The sequence below is a fragment of the Lacerta agilis genome, chromosome 15, assembly GCF_009819535.1.
Source record: "Lacerta agilis isolate rLacAgi1 chromosome 15, rLacAgi1.pri, whole genome shotgun sequence".
Classification (NCBI taxonomy): domain Eukaryota; kingdom Metazoa; phylum Chordata; class Lepidosauria; order Squamata; family Lacertidae; genus Lacerta; species Lacerta agilis.
The window spans coordinates 33,336,078-33,355,259 of record NC_046326.1 but is presented as its reverse complement, the minus strand read 5'-3'; the positions used below and the strand labels follow the sequence as shown (position 1 = coordinate 33,355,259).

Genomic DNA, 19,182 nt, shown 5'->3' with positions numbered 1-19,182 from the left:
AAGCACATGAGATCCTTATTAAGAGCACAACTTGAACCTGCTGCATCAAGCCAGTGGCCCATTTTGTCTACCCATCTGCTCTAACCATGGCTGGCTGGCTGGCCCCATGGGAAGCCCACAAACAGAACCTGAGCACAACAGCAGGGCTCTGGAGCACCCCAAAACCTTCCAACACTGAGTAGGACTAGGGCTTCCAAGCATGCTTAAGACATCTTGGATTATATTCCAGGGAGCTCGATATGCCTTTGACTGATAAGTCCCTAGAAGGCAGGCATATACATTTGTTTCTGGGGGGATTGGCAGGCAGCATAAATTCTGGTGGAGTCCAATCTTAAGTTAATAAGATTGTCAAAATAAAGCCGGGACAGAAGCCTGTGTATTTGATACAGTCGCGTCAATCCGTTCTTCCCTCCTTCTCTGAAACCCACCCACTGCTTTCTTTTCAATTAGCAGTTCTTGGATGGGGAGTAATGAAAGCAGTTGCTAAAGAGCACTCACACGTCAACGTTGAGGCTGCAAATCCAAAACTTTAAATAGCATGTTGTAAATCGCTTGTCACTGCTGTCAACTTGCCTTGGAACAGCACAGCAAGACGCAATCCAAACTCATCCGCTTCGCTTCCCACCCCCACCCCCAACTGTTGGCGCAGCCAATCAGACACTTCTCCCCTTCCCAGCTTCAATTTCCACTGTCTTGCTATGACTCTACCAAGACAGGTGTGCCCCACCATTGACAAAAAGGGGGGAGGAAGTAAAATGGTTTAATCCTCTCCCACACCTGGACCCACACCTGGACCCAGTTTTGGCAGCTGGGTCCTTGTCACACAACCCAGGCTGCATTCACCCAACAGTTTATTCAATCTGGTGGGTGTTTCCCTAACTATCAATTTCCACCTTATCTTTGAGCTTTCACACAATCTAAAAACCGCTTCTGGAAATATAGCAGAATATAGCACAGGATGAGGCCGGATGCACACCAGGCAGGGGTCTTTTGAGCATGGATCAAGCAACGAGGAAGATCTCCAGATAGACTCTACACATGAGTAGCATCACTACCCCTCGTAGGAGAAAATCCCATTGCTGAACTATGCCCTGTGCGAATAAGTACTTTCTTTTAACAGTCCTGAATCTCGCAACATTCAGTTTCATTAGAGGTCCCTGAGTTCCAGTATGATGTGAGAGGGAAATTTTCTTCTTTCTTGACACCATTCACTGTTTTATACACCTCTCCAACCTGTCCCCCTTTTCTCTTCTTTTCTCTAAACTTCTAAGCCTTGCAGATGTTCCTCTTTGTGTGTGTGTTGTGATGCACAAGCGCAATGCCCAGCTGTATAGTATTAGGCAATTCTTGGCCAGATGGCTATCTTCAACACTTCAGAGGTAGCATTTCCTCAACAGTGGAAAGACCACCCCAGTCAGCATCGGGTGACATGGACATGCCTGGAGTCTGGCGTTACAGTTCATTAAAAGTGACAAAATCCGACACAATCCGACAAGGAACAAGAAGAATTTCTCATTCTGACTGTGCGCCAAGTGATATTTCCTTCCTACTTGGAACTGCTCAAAACCCCCCGTCTTCTTTTCACAGGATTCTCAGATTTGGAACACCAGCACCCAAATATTGTGTTGGAAATATGGAACATCACATACTGAATATTTACTGGGCTCTAACCAGATGCTACTATGTGGAACTAAGAAGTACAGAAATAAAACAATTAATAATAACAATAAGTGTCCTTATAATAAACTGTTCAGAACAGTGTCAGTCTTTGCATAAGTCTTTTTTTTTCATTTCAACCAATCCTTGTTTGTGCCTTCTGCCAGATATTCAGAGGGCGCTTTGTGTTGTTGTGAGCAAGCTTGCAAGACAAGAGGTTTGCTCGTGTCCAATTTGTTGGATCTACCTTTACATTAGACCAGGCTTCCTCAACCTCGGCCCTCCAGATGTTTTGAGACTACAATTCCCATCATCCGTGACCACTGGTCCTGGTAGCTAGGGATCATGGGAGCTGTAGGCCAAAAACATCTGGAGGGCCAAGGTTGAGGAAGCCTGCATTAGACCCTTCCTTAAGCAATCTCAGAGGAAACCCTTGCATGCTTTGGGGGCTCCCAAGAAGCAAACTGTGCCAGAAAGCTTTTCTACAAAGATTCATAGAATCATAGAGTTGGAAGAGACCACAAGGGTCATCCAGTCCAACCCCCTGCCAAGCAGGAAACACCATCAAAGCATTCCTGACAGATGGCTGTCAAGCCTCCGCTTAAAGACCTCCAAAGAAGGAGACTCCACCACACTCCTTGGCAGCAAATTCCACTGCCGAACAGCTCTTACTGTCAGGAAGTTCTTCTCTGGACACCTTCCAGCTTGTCAGTATCCTTCTTGAACTGTGGTGCCCAGAACTGGACACAGTATTCCAGGTGAGGTCTGACCAGAGTGGAATACAGTGGTACTATTACTTCCCTTGATCTAGATGCTATAATCCTATTGATGCAGCCCAGAATTGCATTGGCTTTTTTAGCTGCTGCATCACACAGTTGACTCATGTCAAGTTTATGGTCTACCAAGACTCCTAGATACTTTTCACATGTACTGCTCTCAAGCCAGGTGTCACCCATCCTGTATTTGTGCCTTTTTTCTTTTCTTTTCTTTTTTTTTTGCCCAAGTGTAGTACTTGGAAGGAAGGAAGAGGAGGAGATTTGGGGTTCCCCAACTACTGTGTTGGAGGCGTTCCCGCCGAGCGCCACTCCCGGGATCTGAAAGTGACTGAATGGACGCTAGAACTTTAGCTCTGACTTGTACATATTTGTATAATGAAGCAATGTAAATATACAGATCAGGAGTCGAGAGTCGTTACTCGTGGGAAGCACCACTATCTTCAGGTCAGAAGGTCAGAAGGTTGGCCAGTTAAGGCCCTGAATTTCTCTCAAGGGGGTGGAGCCTGGATGAGGTTGAGGACAGAGGCACCAAAGGCCTCAGTCGCCTCCCAAACTTTGTAAGAGCAAGTTGCTCACTTGGAGCCATCTGTGGTCGTAATGAACAAAGCCAAACTGTGACCCGTTTCCTTAAAAAGAAAGAAAATTTAAAAACCCTTCTGGAGGAAATGAAATTCTGATCTTACCAGGTGGGGAGGGGAAATGAAAATATAATATAAGAAATAAAACCTCCACATTTGAAATAGGGTGCTATTTGTCCATCTAAAATCACCATTGGAAACAGCCATTTCTGTCCCTGAAATCTCCAGCTCATCTGTCCTTCTATGTTCGTTAATTTTCTGATTTTTTTCTCCTTTAATTGCAAGCCCCTGGGATTTTAGTAAAAAATATTTAAAACAACAACAACAACAACAACAACCCTGCCATTGTACAGCTGCAATGAACATATCCAGTGAAGCAGAAATGCAGTTTGTGGGGAGGAATCCAGCAGACACAGATCCCAGGAGCAATCCTGCTTACAAACTCATTTGCATGCACCACCTTCTGGCGTGGCGCTCAACACCATTCCCCTAGAGCTGTGCCACCTTTGTAGCCCCCCTAGGCCGCTTGTAATACTGAGACAACCCTAGTCCTATCAGTTCCATTGACTGGAGTAGCAACTCATTTACATTTAGGAATCTTTCAGCCAGAGAAACGCCCAAGACAACATCAGCACAACTTTGACTCAACATTCCATTCCCATCTTGCCAAGGGGCAACCTCAAGGGCCCAACCCCAAGAGCAGAAAGACGCTGCAGCAGAAACCAGGAGGGAAAACAATGCCAGAGATAACAAACAGATATGCCTAAAGTGGAGAAATAAGTCCATCCCACTCCGATACATTTTTCAACGCTTCCTACCTGTCTGAGTCCTTTCAGGAACTTCTTCCTTTTCCTGAGATGTTGACAGAGGTTGCGGTCATTCTCCCGGTCTGAGCTGTAGTGGCGATGGTGCAGTCTGTTCTTTTTCAGGTGGTATGGCAGTCCATTAGTGAGCACGTCCCGTTTCTTCTTCACAAAAGGGTCCAGGCGCTTCTCCATGAGGTCATGAGGCTTCACCACAACTTCCTTCTGCATGTTTGGGAGGGGAGAAAGAGAAAGAAATCCTGTTGTTGTTTTGGAAGACTATCAGCTACAGGTACAAGGTTTATAAGAGGATCCAGCTAAGCTTTCAAGTTCAATAACACAGTGGCCAACCTTTGAACTAGGACACTTTTGAACATGCACACGGGAAACCATTCCAAGTGTGGTTTATCAATCAACACCGTTTGTCGGGAAACTGTAGTTCTGCGAGGGAAATAGGGACCTTCTTACAACTCACAGCACTCTTAACAAACGACAGTACCCCAAATTCTTTGGAAGAAGCCATGACAGTTGAAAGGGTTAACTTGGGACCCATCAGCACTATACAATCTGGAACAGTGGTGGGAGGCCCCATTTCAGCCAAGTCATGCCTCTCTGCTCCACACCTGATGCCCTATATGGCTGAATTGCAAAGCAATTGTATAGTTTGCTCTAGGGAGCTTAGTTTGGTCAGAATCGAATACAGTGGTACTTCTGGTTAGGAACTTAATTTGTTCCGGAGGCCCGTTCTTAACCTGAAACCGTTCTTAACCTGAGGTACCACTTTAGCTAATGGGGCCTCCCGCCGCCGCCGCCACACAATTTCTATTCTCATCCTGAGGTAAAGTTCTTAACCCGAGGTACTACTTCCGGGTTAGCGGAGCCTATAACCTGAAGTGTTTGTAACCCGAGGTGTTTGTAACCCGAGGTACCACTGTATACACTTCCAGAGTTAATGCTAAATTACTTCTGGTTAATGAGTCACCATAGACGCTCCAAGGGCTGTGAAAATTTGCGTCCTGGTCTTTTTTGACTTGTCGCAGTGGAAGACAGGAGTGTCTGGCGTGCACTGGTCCATGGGGTCATGAAGAGTCGGATACGACTAAACAACAACAACCCATATGTTATCTGAAACCACAGGGCCACACTGGTTGCCAGAGGAGGTGGGGTCCCCCCCCCAGCATTCCTGGAGTGGCTCCAGGAGTGTGGCTCCAAGCTGACACTGTTGCCCCCTCTGTCACCTAGGACACGGAGACACCAATGCCATTGTGAAGAGACATCTCATGGCCAGCCCACTAGGCGGAGTTCTTTTTGCTCCCTCGGGTGAAAGATGCCTCTTGCTTGCTATGCTGAGACCGTGCCCGTTCCACTTCCTCCTAACAGGAGCCCAGGGAGGATGTCAACTGTTGGATCAATGTCTTCGCTTGCGCAGTTATGTCTTTGCACCTGCTTATGTATCACACTGATCTCAGCATGAAAGGTTTTGACAGAAAACGTAATCCGAGTCCAAGCCCTTCATCCAGTGGGAGCCAGGACAAAGGCTGGACTTAACGCTTATCTAAGATCTCAAATATCACAAGTGTTACTCCCAATGGCAAGCAAGGAAGGAACAAGTTCTGTCTTTAAAGGTCACTTACCGATAAGACAAAAAGAATGGCTAATCCTGCAAAAACTAAACATGAACCGCGGGGGGAAGGGAGACTTATCACCACTATGTAATACAACAACAAAAAGTAACCCAAACAGGAAAATATATAGACACATAATAAACAACCCAGGATGAGACATCCATGCCCAAATCATAAGATAGTTTAAGGGGCATTCTGCTATCTAACCCCTTTATTCATTTAGGCCACCAGAGACATGGTCCTTAATCAAAGTATTAATCCAGTCCAAGGCAGAGGTTTACAAAATGACAGAGTTGCCCTGGCATTAACCTTTTCCATGCTGTAAAACTTCAACTCCATCTGGCCGTGCTGGAAGATCATAAAAGTGGGGTACAAAAAGGAATTGCATCCTGCGAGGTCCTATGCACTCAAGCTCTGACTCTTGTCCATCTGGGCCCCACTGGAGCTGCAGAACCAGCCACTATGATGAGTACAAAGCACACTATAGATCAGCCATGATGGGTTAAACTGGACGACCCCGTGTCATCTCGGTAGCATGTCTGTTATAAGCTGCCTGGATCTTGGTGCTGTTTGCTAAGACCTTGGCATCCTCAGCTGAAAAACAGGCATGAAGCCAGAGCAAATGGCACAGCAAGACAGTGATGGGGTGATGTGTTAAGGTGCCTCGGGTGGAGAACTGCTGGTGAAGCAAGGATCCCAGTTTCCCTGCCCCCTGCCCTTAGGTGTGCTAATTTGTTACCCACCTGAATCGTAGAATTGTAACACTGGGAGGGAACCCTGGGGATCACCTGATCCAACTCCCTGCGATGCAGGAATATGCAACTGTCCCATATGGGAATCAAACCTGCAACCTTGGAGTTATCAGCACCACACTCTAACCAACTGAGCTAACAAAACTAATGCGAAAGGAAGGAAAAGTCCACCCCTGGGGTATACAGAGGACCCTCCCCTTCCTCGGTATGTCTGGACAGCCACCCACCTAATAAACAACTGTGATTGATCCAGTTGCCTTCCTCACCACATACACCATCTTACCTGGGCACTGAACAAGGTAAATATAATATGGGCTGCATGCATTATGTTGCCCCTCACTAGGGGCTACTACTCCCTCATGAACTGGAAGAACTTGCAATGGGTGTGTGTGTGTGTTAGAATCATAGAATTGTAGAGTTGGAAGGGACCCCGTCCCATACGGGAATCGAACCTGCAACCTTGCTATCCAGGTTGCAAGGCTCCGTGCGCTAGCCCTGCTGTCAGACCATGGGCCCATCATCCACACATTCAGCCAGCAGATGAAGAGGGTCTGCACCCATTTGGCGAGTCCCCCCCCCATGGCTTTCTTTCACATGTCAACCAGATGTGATCAGTTCATATAAGTAGAATCAGCTTAGTGTGGAAGGAAAATGTTCTCTATTTAAACATGGCTATGCACTTATCGAATCCATCAGGCTACCTATTGGAATCCATCTTCTCCTTTGGGTGAATAGTAAAGTTTATAAAACACTATGCAGGCATGGCAGAGGGAGAGATCAATAGAGAGATGATTGCAGAGTAACTGGAGAATTAGATGTCAGATTTATCCCTAAACAGATTGAACAAAATGCTCTGTGATAACCCGGTAAGATGCACCATCGATACCTTTAATTCATAATCTATGATTTCGGAATTTACTTAACTTGCAGGAAAGACGTCTTGATTTGTTAAACAGAATGGTCTGAAATGGCTACAGGGGAAGGGGTCCCAGCCTACCAGTGCCTGAAAGGAAGACTGTTTGGCAAGACTTAACAGTTTCTGGCTGGGAATTCAAGCTATCAGATACTAAGGCCAGATATACACCTTATATTTAAAGCACCATTATACCCCTTAAACATTCATGGCTCTCCCCCCCCCCAAAGAATCCTGGAGAACCCTTTGCCTCTGAGAATTCTTAGGAGACCCCTATTCCCCTCACAGACAGCGGCGGAGGAAGCCTCCTTGCCGCCCGGCGCGGAGGCACCCCCTGGGGGCGGGGGGGTCACAATGCACCGGATGCACTGCGCATGCCTGGAATTTCCGGGCATACGTAGTGCATCGGCCGGCGCTGCAGAGGCGAGGGGCGGGCCAGCGAGGAGGGGTGTCACTCAACGCCCCTCCTCGCTGGTCCGCCCCTCGGCTCGGCAGCCGAGCGCTACAAGCCCTGTAAAAAGGGGAAAAAAGGAAAGCAGCCACTTGCTGGTGGCAGGCCAGGATTTGCGATTGCGGGGACGGGGCCCCGCCACGGGTGTCACCCCCCCCTGCTCACAGAGCTACAATTCCCTAGGAAAAGAGGTTGATTGCATACCCACCAAGTGTGCTGGGGGGAAAAGGGACATCCCATTTTTTTCTGTGCTAGATTGCAGCAGATATTTTGATATATTTCACCTCTAAAAAGCACTTTTTTTCAGGGCCGCACAAGATCACGCCCTGAAAAAGCGCAGCGTGTTTTGTATTTTTAGCGAGATCATGGGGCAGGCCATGTGACTTGCTGTGGAGCATGTCCCGACGGACGCGCATCCCAATTTTTGATCTGAAAAAGTTGGACAGTATGTGATTGTTAAACCACTCTGGGAATGAAGGGTCTATGAAGGGCATTGGGGGGGGGGGTTCTATCACATCTGAGTACCCTTAACCTACAGCTCCCAGGTTCCATCCCTAGCAATTCCAATTAAAAGACTCAAGAGAGCAGGTGATGAGAAATATATTTCTCACCTTAAGACTGCTGGACCATTATAATGAGGGGGGAGACAAAACCTCAGCAGTACAGCATCTGCTTTGTATGCAAAAGGTCCCAGGTTCAGTACCCAACATCTCCAGTTAGGCCTGGTGGGAGGAACCCTGCCTGAAACCCGGAGGTTGCTGAAAGTCATTGGTAGGAACTTCAGAAGCTGCCTATCTAACTCAGCATTATTTACACGGACTAGAAGCAGCTCTCCATGAAATCAGGCATGGTTCTCTCACAGAGCCCTTCCTGGAGATCAAATCTGGGACCTTCTGCATGTAAAGCAGATGTTCTAGCACTGAGCCACCAGGGCACAGAGCAGACTATGCTGAGCTAGACAGATAAAATAGCCTGGCCTGGCATGAGGCAGCTCCCTCTGTTTCTATGTGACTGCAAGGAGGGGAGTGTTCACAACATTGGGTTATGTGAGCGGACTTCATCATTACGGAACCCACAAGCTAATCAATGTGTGCAAATGCCGCTTGAAAATGATCTACCGCTTTGCCACTTCTTTTGCTGTCTACCCAAAGAAATTAGCTCATCACAAAGCCTGGATGGCTCTATCTAGTAATCCTACCCCAGAGGCATTGGGTGAATTCTTTCCGAGAGCGATCTAGAAATTACAAGCCCAACTGAAGTCTCTGAAAATGCCACTTCACCAATTAACCCACTTTCATTTCTGAGAAATAGCTAGCATAAAGGAATGTCTGCTCTCTCTCTCTTTCTCTCTCTCTCCCCCCCTTATGTATTAAAATTTTAGAATCATAGAATCATAGAGTTGGAAGAGACCACAAGGGCCATCCAGTCCAACCCCCTGCCAAGCAGGAAACACCACCAAAACATTCCTGACAGATGGCTGTCAAGCCTCCACTTAAAGACCTCCAAAGAAGGAGACTCCACCACACTCCTTGGTAGCAAATTCCACTCCCGAACAGCTCTCACTGTCAGGAAGTTGTTCCTAATGTTTAGGTGGAATCTTCTTTCTTGTAGTTTGAATCCATTGCCCCGTGTCCGCTTCTCTGGAGCAGCAGAAAACAACCTTTCACCCTCCTCTATATGACATCCTTTTATATATTTGAACATGGCTATCATATCACCCCTTAACCTTCTCTTCTCCAGGCTAAACATACCCAGCTCCCTAAGCCGTTCCGTTTTAACTGTTATTAAAGTCTAGGGCTGCCAAATTTCTAGAAGTCAAATTCAGGACACAAAAGTTGGTGAGCTTTTTGGAGGAAATGAAACTCAAAGTTGGTGAGCGTGGTTCTGCCCCCCCCCATAATGCCTGCCCCCTGAAATAAATCCTGCCTATGTCCCTTTCCCCTGATAATTACCTTTCAGTTATTTAAGCCACTGCCCTGCCCCAACAGCTTCCCTTCTTTGGCTGGCCTGATTACATCTGGAACAGCCTTGGTTCCTGTTATAAGTGGATCAGGTCCTCTTTAAAGGGCCAGTCATATCAGAAGCCATTCTGCCTGCAGATCTTTGCAGGGCAGTTTTCAACTAGGCTCTTCCTCATAACCTTTTATTCTTTTTCATAACCCTGGAACCTTATCCTCAGAAAGGAACCTCCACACACACCAATGAGCTGAAAGATGCATGAGCTCCCACCCAGATCTAAAAATCTGCAATGAAAATAAATCATCGTTATTTTAAAAGTCATAAGGAGGGTGGGAAGAAAGGGAAAGAGCTGTTGTTGTTGTTGTTGTTGTTGTGTCATTGTCGTCCGTCCCCCCCGGCGCTTTTCTCCCAGCTGATCAACCCGAGAGCAAACGGAACACAAGCACTATTTGGAAGGCAATATTATGGTCCTAGTAGTAGTAGATTAATGAATGTAATTATCTCCCATTGTGAAAGAGCAAGCTGCAAGGCCTATAATTTATAGGGTGCTATAAAGTTCTAATGTGTTTTTATGTCCATAAGCTGCTTAACCATAATCTAATGCATTTGCGCCCAACCCTCTTCCTAAGTGGTTTTCAGCCATGCAATGAGAATAAATCCCTCCAACCCGGCCACTTTCGCCTGGTGTTACTCCACTGGATAAACCAACCTTTCAGCTGGGCATTGGAGAGGCAAAATACATGGGAGAACAAGAACTGCTTTCACTGATTTGGCTGAAGACCAGAATTTCATTCATACACACACACACACACACACACCCAACAACAACAACAACAACAACAACAACAACAACAAAGCATGCACAGTTAGAGCACAGTTAGAGACATGGAAATGTGAGCAACCCTCCCAGGGAGAAAGCAGATTGTTGTTGTTGTTGTTTTTAAGAAATGGTTATAAGCATCTTTGATTTCTATCACAAACCTGCATTACATAGAACATCAGAATATCTCACACCTGCATTGCATAGAACATCAGTGCAACCCAAAATATGTCCTTGCGTATTATATTAAATGTGTTCACCACGTAAATGGGGTCCATTTGCATCTCTCCACAGTACTAACCACTCCCCCGCCTCTGATTAACTGAGACTTGACCTCCAAGACTCAGATAATCAGATGGTTAAGAATATTGATGTACAACAACAACAAAAATGTGTCAATTACAGATTAATTTGCAATATACGCATCAATGGGGAAACATCATGGACTTCTCTAAGAACAGGAGTGGGAAACCGTCTTTGGGGGAAATGTATAAAATTAATTTCAATCTGGGAATGATCTGTAACAAATTTGGAAAACCAATAAAAATTACTTGGGAGGGGAAATGTCCTGTTACCATTCAGATAGCCCTGCCCCTTCTTTTAGAGAATATTTAATCCTTATATTTTCCCCTGCCTTGATTTTGCCACCAGTCAATAGGAGAGAGAATTTGAGGGAGATCATTTTTGCACAACCCGACCCCACCAAACACCCCACCACAAATATAAAAAAAATCTGGCCTGCATTCAAATTACTTTGCAAGACCCTCATCCTAACTCCCCCCCCCCAAATAATAATCTGACGTATATGCATTTGAAACCCTAGCTTCAAATAAAACATCCATTAAAGATAATTTGAACGATGGAACAAACAATCTTAAAAGCAAATCTTCTCAATGCCGAAGCGAAAGCCATTACATGGGCAGACTGCATGCGAGGGAAGAGCAGGCCAGGCTAAAAAGCTCATTGAGGATAAATTAGAAGCATAGTCAATAAATAATGGGTGTGTGTGTGTGTGTGTGTGTGTGTGTGTATCCAGCTGAAAATGGATGACTTTGAATCTTCCATGGGAACAAGAGTGCACACTTCGGATTTGGTTAGGGAGTAGCAACAACTTTCTTGAAAGGGGTGTCCCTTCATAAGACCAGGAGGTTTTCATTTCCTTATGTAGCCTCAGGCTGGATCTACGCTGATGTGTTTAACGTTATTTCCCCCCTACCTCCAACAACAGAGATAGAACATAGCTATCATGGTGCTTTTTAAAGACATCACTGAGGCCACTTTGTCAGGAGTCCAGGTTCCCAGCTTGATTAACACAGTAAGCGTAGGCAATTAAAAAGGAGGATTTATTGCAAAAAACAAACAGATAGCTCCGCCACCGGCATTATCACTCTAGACAGACTTCCTCAACCTCAGCCCTCCAGATGTTTTTGGCCTACAACTTGCATGATCCCTAGCTAGCAGGACCAGTGGTCAAGGATGCTGGGGATTGTAGTCTCAAAACATCTGGAGGGCCGAGGTTGAGGAAGCCTGACTCAAGATGACCCTTCTGAAGACTCCTTCTGGTGTCTACAGAATATTTTGAACCATTACCCCTTACATCTCGTTTTGCTTCCTGACTAGCAGCCCTTCCATTCGCCGACTCCTCAGACATATTGGATCAGCTCCAGCCTCTTCCTTTTCCGACAGACTGTCTCTGTGCCTGTTCGCGCCTATCTGAGCTTTCTGAGAGCTTTGGCTATGTTCCAGCCCAGTCTCGGTCATTCCCTTGGCAAGTAGCACTTCAAGGGGTGGGGAAGTTTCCTCTGACTGCTGTTCACAGTTTCACTAATATCTTCATTTTTACACACCCTTTTCCCTAACATATACATCTTTGTACACACTTTGTCTGAAGAACTACAAAATTCATAGAAATGCAAATTTCAAAAGACAGCTGCATTCTGGTTCACATATTGTTTCAGGAAGTCCGAATTTGACAAATTTGGCTTTAAATGCAAACTGTATAATAATAATAATAATAATAATAATAATAATAATAATAATAATAATAATAAATTCCCTCACCCCACTAAGCAGTATCATTTTGCCAAATCTGAGCAGTGATGTTTCTGAATAAACATTACAGTAAGGGGCTGGGGAAGTGGGGGGAACTTCAGTAGTATAAAGAAAAGGATCATTTATCTAAATTAACATTCCACTCCAGATGAAGCAATTAATTAGGGGAAAGAAAACAAATCTTAGCACTTTGCTCTGATAATTAACCACACTAAATCTTCCACTGAAAATACTACTGTACACTGGGAAAAGGAATGTTCAGTCGTTTGATGGTACTCTTAACACAAAGACCCATACACTGTGCAATAATTCCACCAGGAACTAAAACCAAGACAGCCTGCTAGCAAGAGAGACTTTTCAGCCTCTGCTAAACTGTTGGCGGTCACAGAGGAAGCCACTTTAAAGCGCTGAATTATTGTTTGGATGCTCTAGGCCCTTTTATTTCTTCGGTTTGGGGAAAGTGAAGGTGCTGTAGTCTACATGCTTGTCTTTCTACTGCCTGTAGGAAGCTGCTGTGCATTCATTTGCAAAGCTGGAGCCTGGGGAGAGAACTGCAAGCATCCGAGCTCTCTCTCTCTTCAGGCATTGCAATGAGCATGTAGTTCCGGGTGGAACCTGCCATCAACACCGCTGGCCCATGTGTACATGGCTGTTGTTGTTGTTGCAACGCGCTCTGCGTGGGGCTACTGTTAAAGGTGATCTGGAAACTACAATTAATCCAGAATACGGCAGCTAGACTGGTGACCGGGAGTGGCCGCCCAGACCATATAACACCGGTCTTGAAAGACCTGCATTGGCTCCCAGTATATTTCCAAGCACAATTCAAAGTGTTGGTGCTGACCTTTAAAGCCCTAAACGGCTTCGGCCCAGTATACCTGAAGGAGCACCTCCACCCCCATCGTTCAGCCCAGACACTGAGGTCCCACTCCGAGGGCTTCTGGCGGTTCCCTCCCTGTGAGAAGTGAGGTTACAGGGAACCAGGCAGAGGGCCTTCACGGTAGTGGCACCGGACCTATAGAACGCCCTCCCATCAGATGTCAAGGAAATAATCTGACTTTTAGAAGACATCTGAAGGCAGCCCTGTTTAGGGAAGTTTTTAATGTTTGATGTTTTATCGTGTTTTTAATATTCTGTTGGAAGCTGCCCAGGGTGGCTGGGGAAACCCAGCCAGATGGGCGGGGTGTGGTTAATAATTTTTTGCTGTTGTTGTTGCATTTATATCCCTGCTTTTTTCCAAAGAGCTCAAGGTGGTGTACAAACCACTCCCTCTCTCCGTTTTTGACTCACAACAATCCTTCTGATCTAGGTTAGGGTGGGAGTTCATGACTAGCCCAATGTCACCCAAAGGACTTTATAGCTCAGTGGAGATTTGAACCCTGGTCCCCTGGGTTCTAGCCCAGCTGTCTAACCACTGCTCCACCCAGGCTTTCAGTTCACACTGCATCAAGTTCATATTAATTTACATGGCCCTTAACATCTTGGGTCTAGGATACCTTAAGAGGAACCTCATTCCTTAAGTCGCTGCCTCATTGCTGAGATCTTCAGGAGAGCCTCCATTAGGGGGTTTCCCATAATATTTCATTTCATTTCACTTTTAATGTGTATATCACCTTTCCATACACAAGGCAGTTTACAAGCTGAAGAAACAGCAAAGATTGCACACCTTATAACAATCTGACGATCCAATGCAAAAGACATCCTAATAAAAATGTAACTTTAAAATAAACAACTTATATCAAATAAAGTGATATTAAATAATCCATGGGAATATAATAGTCCACCGTAAAAGCAACAAATAATTAAACAGAAATTCACCCTTAACAATTGCAATAAATAATTTCTAAACTATAATCAATGAAAACAACAGCAAGTCATAAAATAACACAATACAAATTGAGACACAAAGACACATGACTGATAAAATTATTTTAAAAATATATCCCTGAACTCCTCTCTTCCCGGCTGTTTCTGCTCTTCCTAAAGTGATGGTATGGAAAAGCTCCTAGGCCTGGAGGGAGGGGCAAGGTAGCTGGGAAAAGCCAATGGCTGATGGTCAGCAGGAAGTCTCTCTCCCCTCACAGTCTCTCCCTCATAATATGACCGTAACCACAAGCAATTCAGCTTCTGTTGTGTTCTATACCCATCACAGCAGTTCATCATAGAGAACCTTGAAGTAATCCAGCCTGGAGTAAAGAAATTTAGCATGAGGGTGAAGTTAAGTGTTGCCACCATACGTCCGGAATATGGCAGTCAGAAGCAGTGTCCGGGTGGAAATTGCTGAAAGGTCTGGGCGTATGGCAACCCATGTCGGAAGTCCAGATTTTGGTGAATTTTGCAGTACGAATTTTGCAATATGGCAATCCTTGGCGAAGTGGAACCTTCTGCAGGGCACTGTGTCTCTGTGTGTGTGTGTGTGTGGTGTGGTGTGTGAGAGAGATTCTGACAGTGATATTTAGCCCGTGAGGCTCAGTAAGGCTCAGTCTCGCCAGGCTGGAGAAAACTGGGAGGAGCGGCAGATCCAAGCGGCCAGGAACATGTCACTTGCCACCTCCTGTGCTTGTCACCCTGCCTCCTCCTCTGCCACTACTGCCATCTGCTCCTCCCCAGCCTCTGCCCACTGCCTTCAGTGAAGTGGCAGGGGCAGTAGTGGAGCGGGCACCATTTTCTGTTTTGCCTCCTCCTCTGCCACCACCACCACTGCGCTGATGGCGGCAAGGGAGACAAAAGAAAGCCGGAGAGGAGCAAGCAGTGAGGACGTAACAGAGGAGGAAGCAATACACAAAATGGTACCCGCTGCAACCTGCTTCTCTCCAGTATTCTTCCCCCCCTCTGCCATCCTGGGGGGAGGAGAGGGGGAGGGACACCTGTTTCTGTCTTGTCTCAAGCGGAAAATGTCCTTGGCCAGCCCTGAATAGGGGTCTCACAAGCAGCCCCTGCCCTGTGTTCATCTCTGAAAACGTAAAAGAATGTGGTAGTTCTCTGGGTGGAAAAAAAGAAACCCTTCTCACACGGCCACTGGCTTTTCCTCCAGCATGACTGCGGGTTCTTTTAACATCTTATCCACTGCAAATGATGTAGGAAGTCTCTCTCCCCTCTTGTAATTTTACGAGCCTTCTCTCTCCCCTCCCCCGTTATGAGCCCATCAAATCTCCCATTTCAGACATGTTGCCCTTCTTATGTAACCCCATTAAAGTGCTGTAAACAGCAATATAACTGATGTCTCAGCCATTTGTTTTGATGCGTCTTAGCCTTTAATAAATCAGTGGCTGCTCGGTTAATAGGAATATGAGAGTGAGGGGGTATGTTGTTGCCAGCAGCTGCTAGTAAATGAAAAAGCGATCATCTGTTGGCTCGGTCTTATATATTTATCTTAGCTAGAGGGTGGACAAAATGTTTGTTTCCTACCTTCAAACAGCTAAAAGAAAAAAAGAAAAAGAAATCACACGCAACAACAAAAGATCAACTGTGGGTCATTTTTGCTCTGTGGTTCCCGTCCTTCCACCACCTTGTTCGCTGCCCCTGCCTCATTGGGGAGATAAACTCCCTTCTCAAATGTTGCTGCAGCATCATCGAATTTTAGAGTTGCTGGGCAGTTTGTGGGGCACCAAGTCTAGCTCCTGATCAATGCAAAGTCTACAATACAGAATGCTATGCAGCATGGCCCTCTCCTGCCCTCCAGAAGCTGTTGGATTCCTGCCCTCATAAGCCCCCTGCTTATGCTCTGGGGTGATTGGTGTTGTATAGCGCATGCCAACAACATCAGGAGGTCCATGGGTTTCTCACTTCTTGTTTTGTTTTGTTTTCTTTGGACAGCAGCATAAGGGGGCTACGTTGCTCACATGACACCCCCTCCTTGTAACTGAGTCACTGCTGCATACCAGGAACGAGATGGGGAGGGACAAGTTGCTGCCAAGGTTGGTGTGGTGCAAAGGCGCCGGCGGAGCCAAGATGATGTGCCTGCCAGCGTGGTGTAAACACCTCCGTGTCCCTCTCTCCCACCTCAGAGGGAAGGAGATCAGGCGAGTAGCGCAGACCCACATCATCTGCTGGTGGGGTGGATGCATCTAGTCTCCAGTGCACACATCTGTAGATCAGAGTTTCCCAAGCTTGGCTCTCCAACAGTTTTCAGACTACAACGCCCATCATCCTTAGCAAGCAGGACGAGTAGTCAGGGATGGTGGGAATCGTAGTCCAAAAACAGGTGGAGACGCAAGCTTGGGAAACACTGCTGCAAATGCATGTGCGTGAACACCAAGGCAGCATATAACACCCAGCTGTGTGCCATTTTATGTACGCCATCTGCTGAGGTGCATGTTTTGCTCACGTTGGACTCCCAGCGCAGTGCGCCCTTCTGCCTTCTGAAGCTCATCAGGACACTTGCTCTGGATCCTTCTCATTAGTCTGGTATAATAAACCAGTCTGGACTGGTTGTAAGTAAGAAGGTAGACAGGTGAGGGCAGGCTGAGGTTAGTGGGGCAGTGCCCCATATACTCTCATGGGCCAGGATCCCCTGGAAGCCTTTGTAACAGCCAGGGAGCATCTCAGCTGATCTGGGCAAGGAAGCTTCCTTGGCCAAGTTGAGTGAAGATGACCTGAGGTTAAATCCACCCCAGAGATCATCAGTTCAAAGCCCACGGTGGATTCAATTCCTTGCAGAATTCCTTTGAAGAGCAAATTCCTACGCCATTGCCTTAACTCACCTGCTTTCCCAGCAATTCATCTCTGCTCCTACCCTGCCCTCCCTCTGCACCCACCCCACCCCTAACCTATACTTCTCAAAGCCAAGATAGCAGTTCTATGTGATGTCTGAGTTCCCCTTTCACCCAAGTATACCCTCGTTCAGTGAAAAGATATGCCTGAAAGGGGCCTTTGAAATTAAAAGCAGCTCAAAAGCGCGTGCCCCTGTATCAGCGGCGCTGATGGAAGCTAATGGCTGATTCCTTTCATCTTCCCTGACAATTCCCTTTATGCCCAATCGTTTTGCAGCCCGGTTGCCCCCCAGCCTTTGGTTCTCCGGAGCTATCAAAGGCCCAATGACTCCAAATATTAGGTTTCTCCCTTTTAAAAATATTTTCATTTAAATGTAGATTTTGACCTTCTTGCCAATGAAATATTAATAAGTGAATTACAGATTGCACCTCTTCTGAATGAGTGCTCTTCCTCTCCTCCCCCCCCCCTCTCTCTCACTCACACACACACATTTTGTTTGACTTGGAAAGATTATTTATCCCGGTGCTCCCTCTTCCTCATCTTCCCCATGCTTTTGAAACAGGATGCAAAGTGCCGAAGAACATCTCCCTTCAATTTACCAACAGAAAGGAGAACTGGAGGAAGAGAGCAGAACCTCTTATATCTTTTCAAAGAAGTCACAAAGGCAAACTAATTTGGTTTGAAATAGCTCTCTGTGTTCCCAAATAAAGAGACAGACTGAAGATTAACTCGGGCCTGCATTTCTTGATAATAACTGCAGACCATTAAGCAGAAAGGGGGGGGGGTGGAATGAGCCTCACAAATTGCCCTGCTTATCTTTCTTTTATCTCTATCGTTATTCGATCAGCTGAGAGTAGCCTTCCCTCCCCCAGTTATTTATTCTCCGGTTATGCTCCCCCCCCCCCCCCGGTGCTGTTTAAGGAAATAAAATGAAGACACTTCAGGGACTGGGGTGGGGTGGAGGGTGGGGGGAAATGGTTCGGTGCCCTGACACCATCTCCATTTCCAAACTAGCAGGAGAATATAGACAGGATCCATCCATCTCATGCACACAAAGAACAAGCGCTCCCACACTTACACGGCATGTGTGGGAGAGCATTTGCATGAATGAACACAAGTTTTCTTCTCGTGCCTCGTAGACTGCCATGCCGGCAGACCTTCCAAACTCATTTGCGCATGGGGGTGTTTCTGGAAAGGGGAACAAAAGCACCCCCACACCTGAGCAGAATGCCATGCCTGAGTTTTCATTTAGGCCACATTCATGCCATACGTTTAAAGTGTTTTAAACCATCATGCCTTCCTCCTCCCCCCCCTGCAATGGATGCTGGGAGCTGTAGTTCATTTTGGGTGCTGAGAGTTGCTTGGGTACCGGTTGATATTACAGTGTAATAAAGATATACATGAAGATATGTGGATATGTTGAACTACACACATAAGTAAGAGGTTGGGCTTGATAGGAAGTTGGATGGGTTTGGGAAATTCGTTGGTATCTGTTTTTTTTTAATTTTGGGGTGTTTTTTGGGGGGGGTTCTTTTTTCTTTTTTCCTTTTTTCTTGATTTTCTATCTTTTTATGTTTTCTTTTCTGTTCAATGATACGTTATTTTTGGTTTATCTTATTTAAACTATTATTGATTTATTTGTAGTATTTTATAAGTGTATAGAATTGGGTACAGGTTAGGGGTAATAACAAAATCAAGCAAATACAGTAATTGTAATTGTTTTTTATTTTTATTTGAGTTTGGAACATTTATTATATAATTATAGCAAACATTGTATATCTGATAAATAAACGACAATTTCAATGGGGGGGGAGAGAAAGTTGCTTGGAGGCCCAATTCCCATCACAGAGCTACAATTCTTCAAGCTCCCTGTGAAGAAAGGTACACCACTTTGCGAGAGGAATATGGGTTGCTAGCAACACTCAGAGCACCCTTAACAAACTACAACTCTCAGAATTCTTTAGGGGAACTCATGACTGCTGAACATGGCAACATAGCGCTTTACCCGCTTCCTTGTGGGACATTTTCTGGAGAAGAAAAGGTTAAGGAGTAAACTCTACACCAGGCATAGGCAAACTCGGCCCTCC

At 45.9% G+C, this 19,182-nt stretch overlaps 1 protein-coding gene across 1 annotated transcript in view; it reads right to left on the bottom strand.

The window, feature by feature from the left end:
- The window catches only part of AUTS2 (activator of transcription and developmental regulator AUTS2), a 659,999-nt gene that overhangs the window by 536,835 nt on the left and 103,982 nt on the right, over positions 1 to 19,182 (bottom strand). The window contains exon 2 of the mRNA XM_033171799.1: positions 3,829 to 4,038. Coding sequence (XP_033027690.1) covers positions 3,829 to 4,038 — 210 coding nt within the window. The remainder of the gene's footprint in view (positions 1 to 3,828; positions 4,039 to 19,182) is intronic.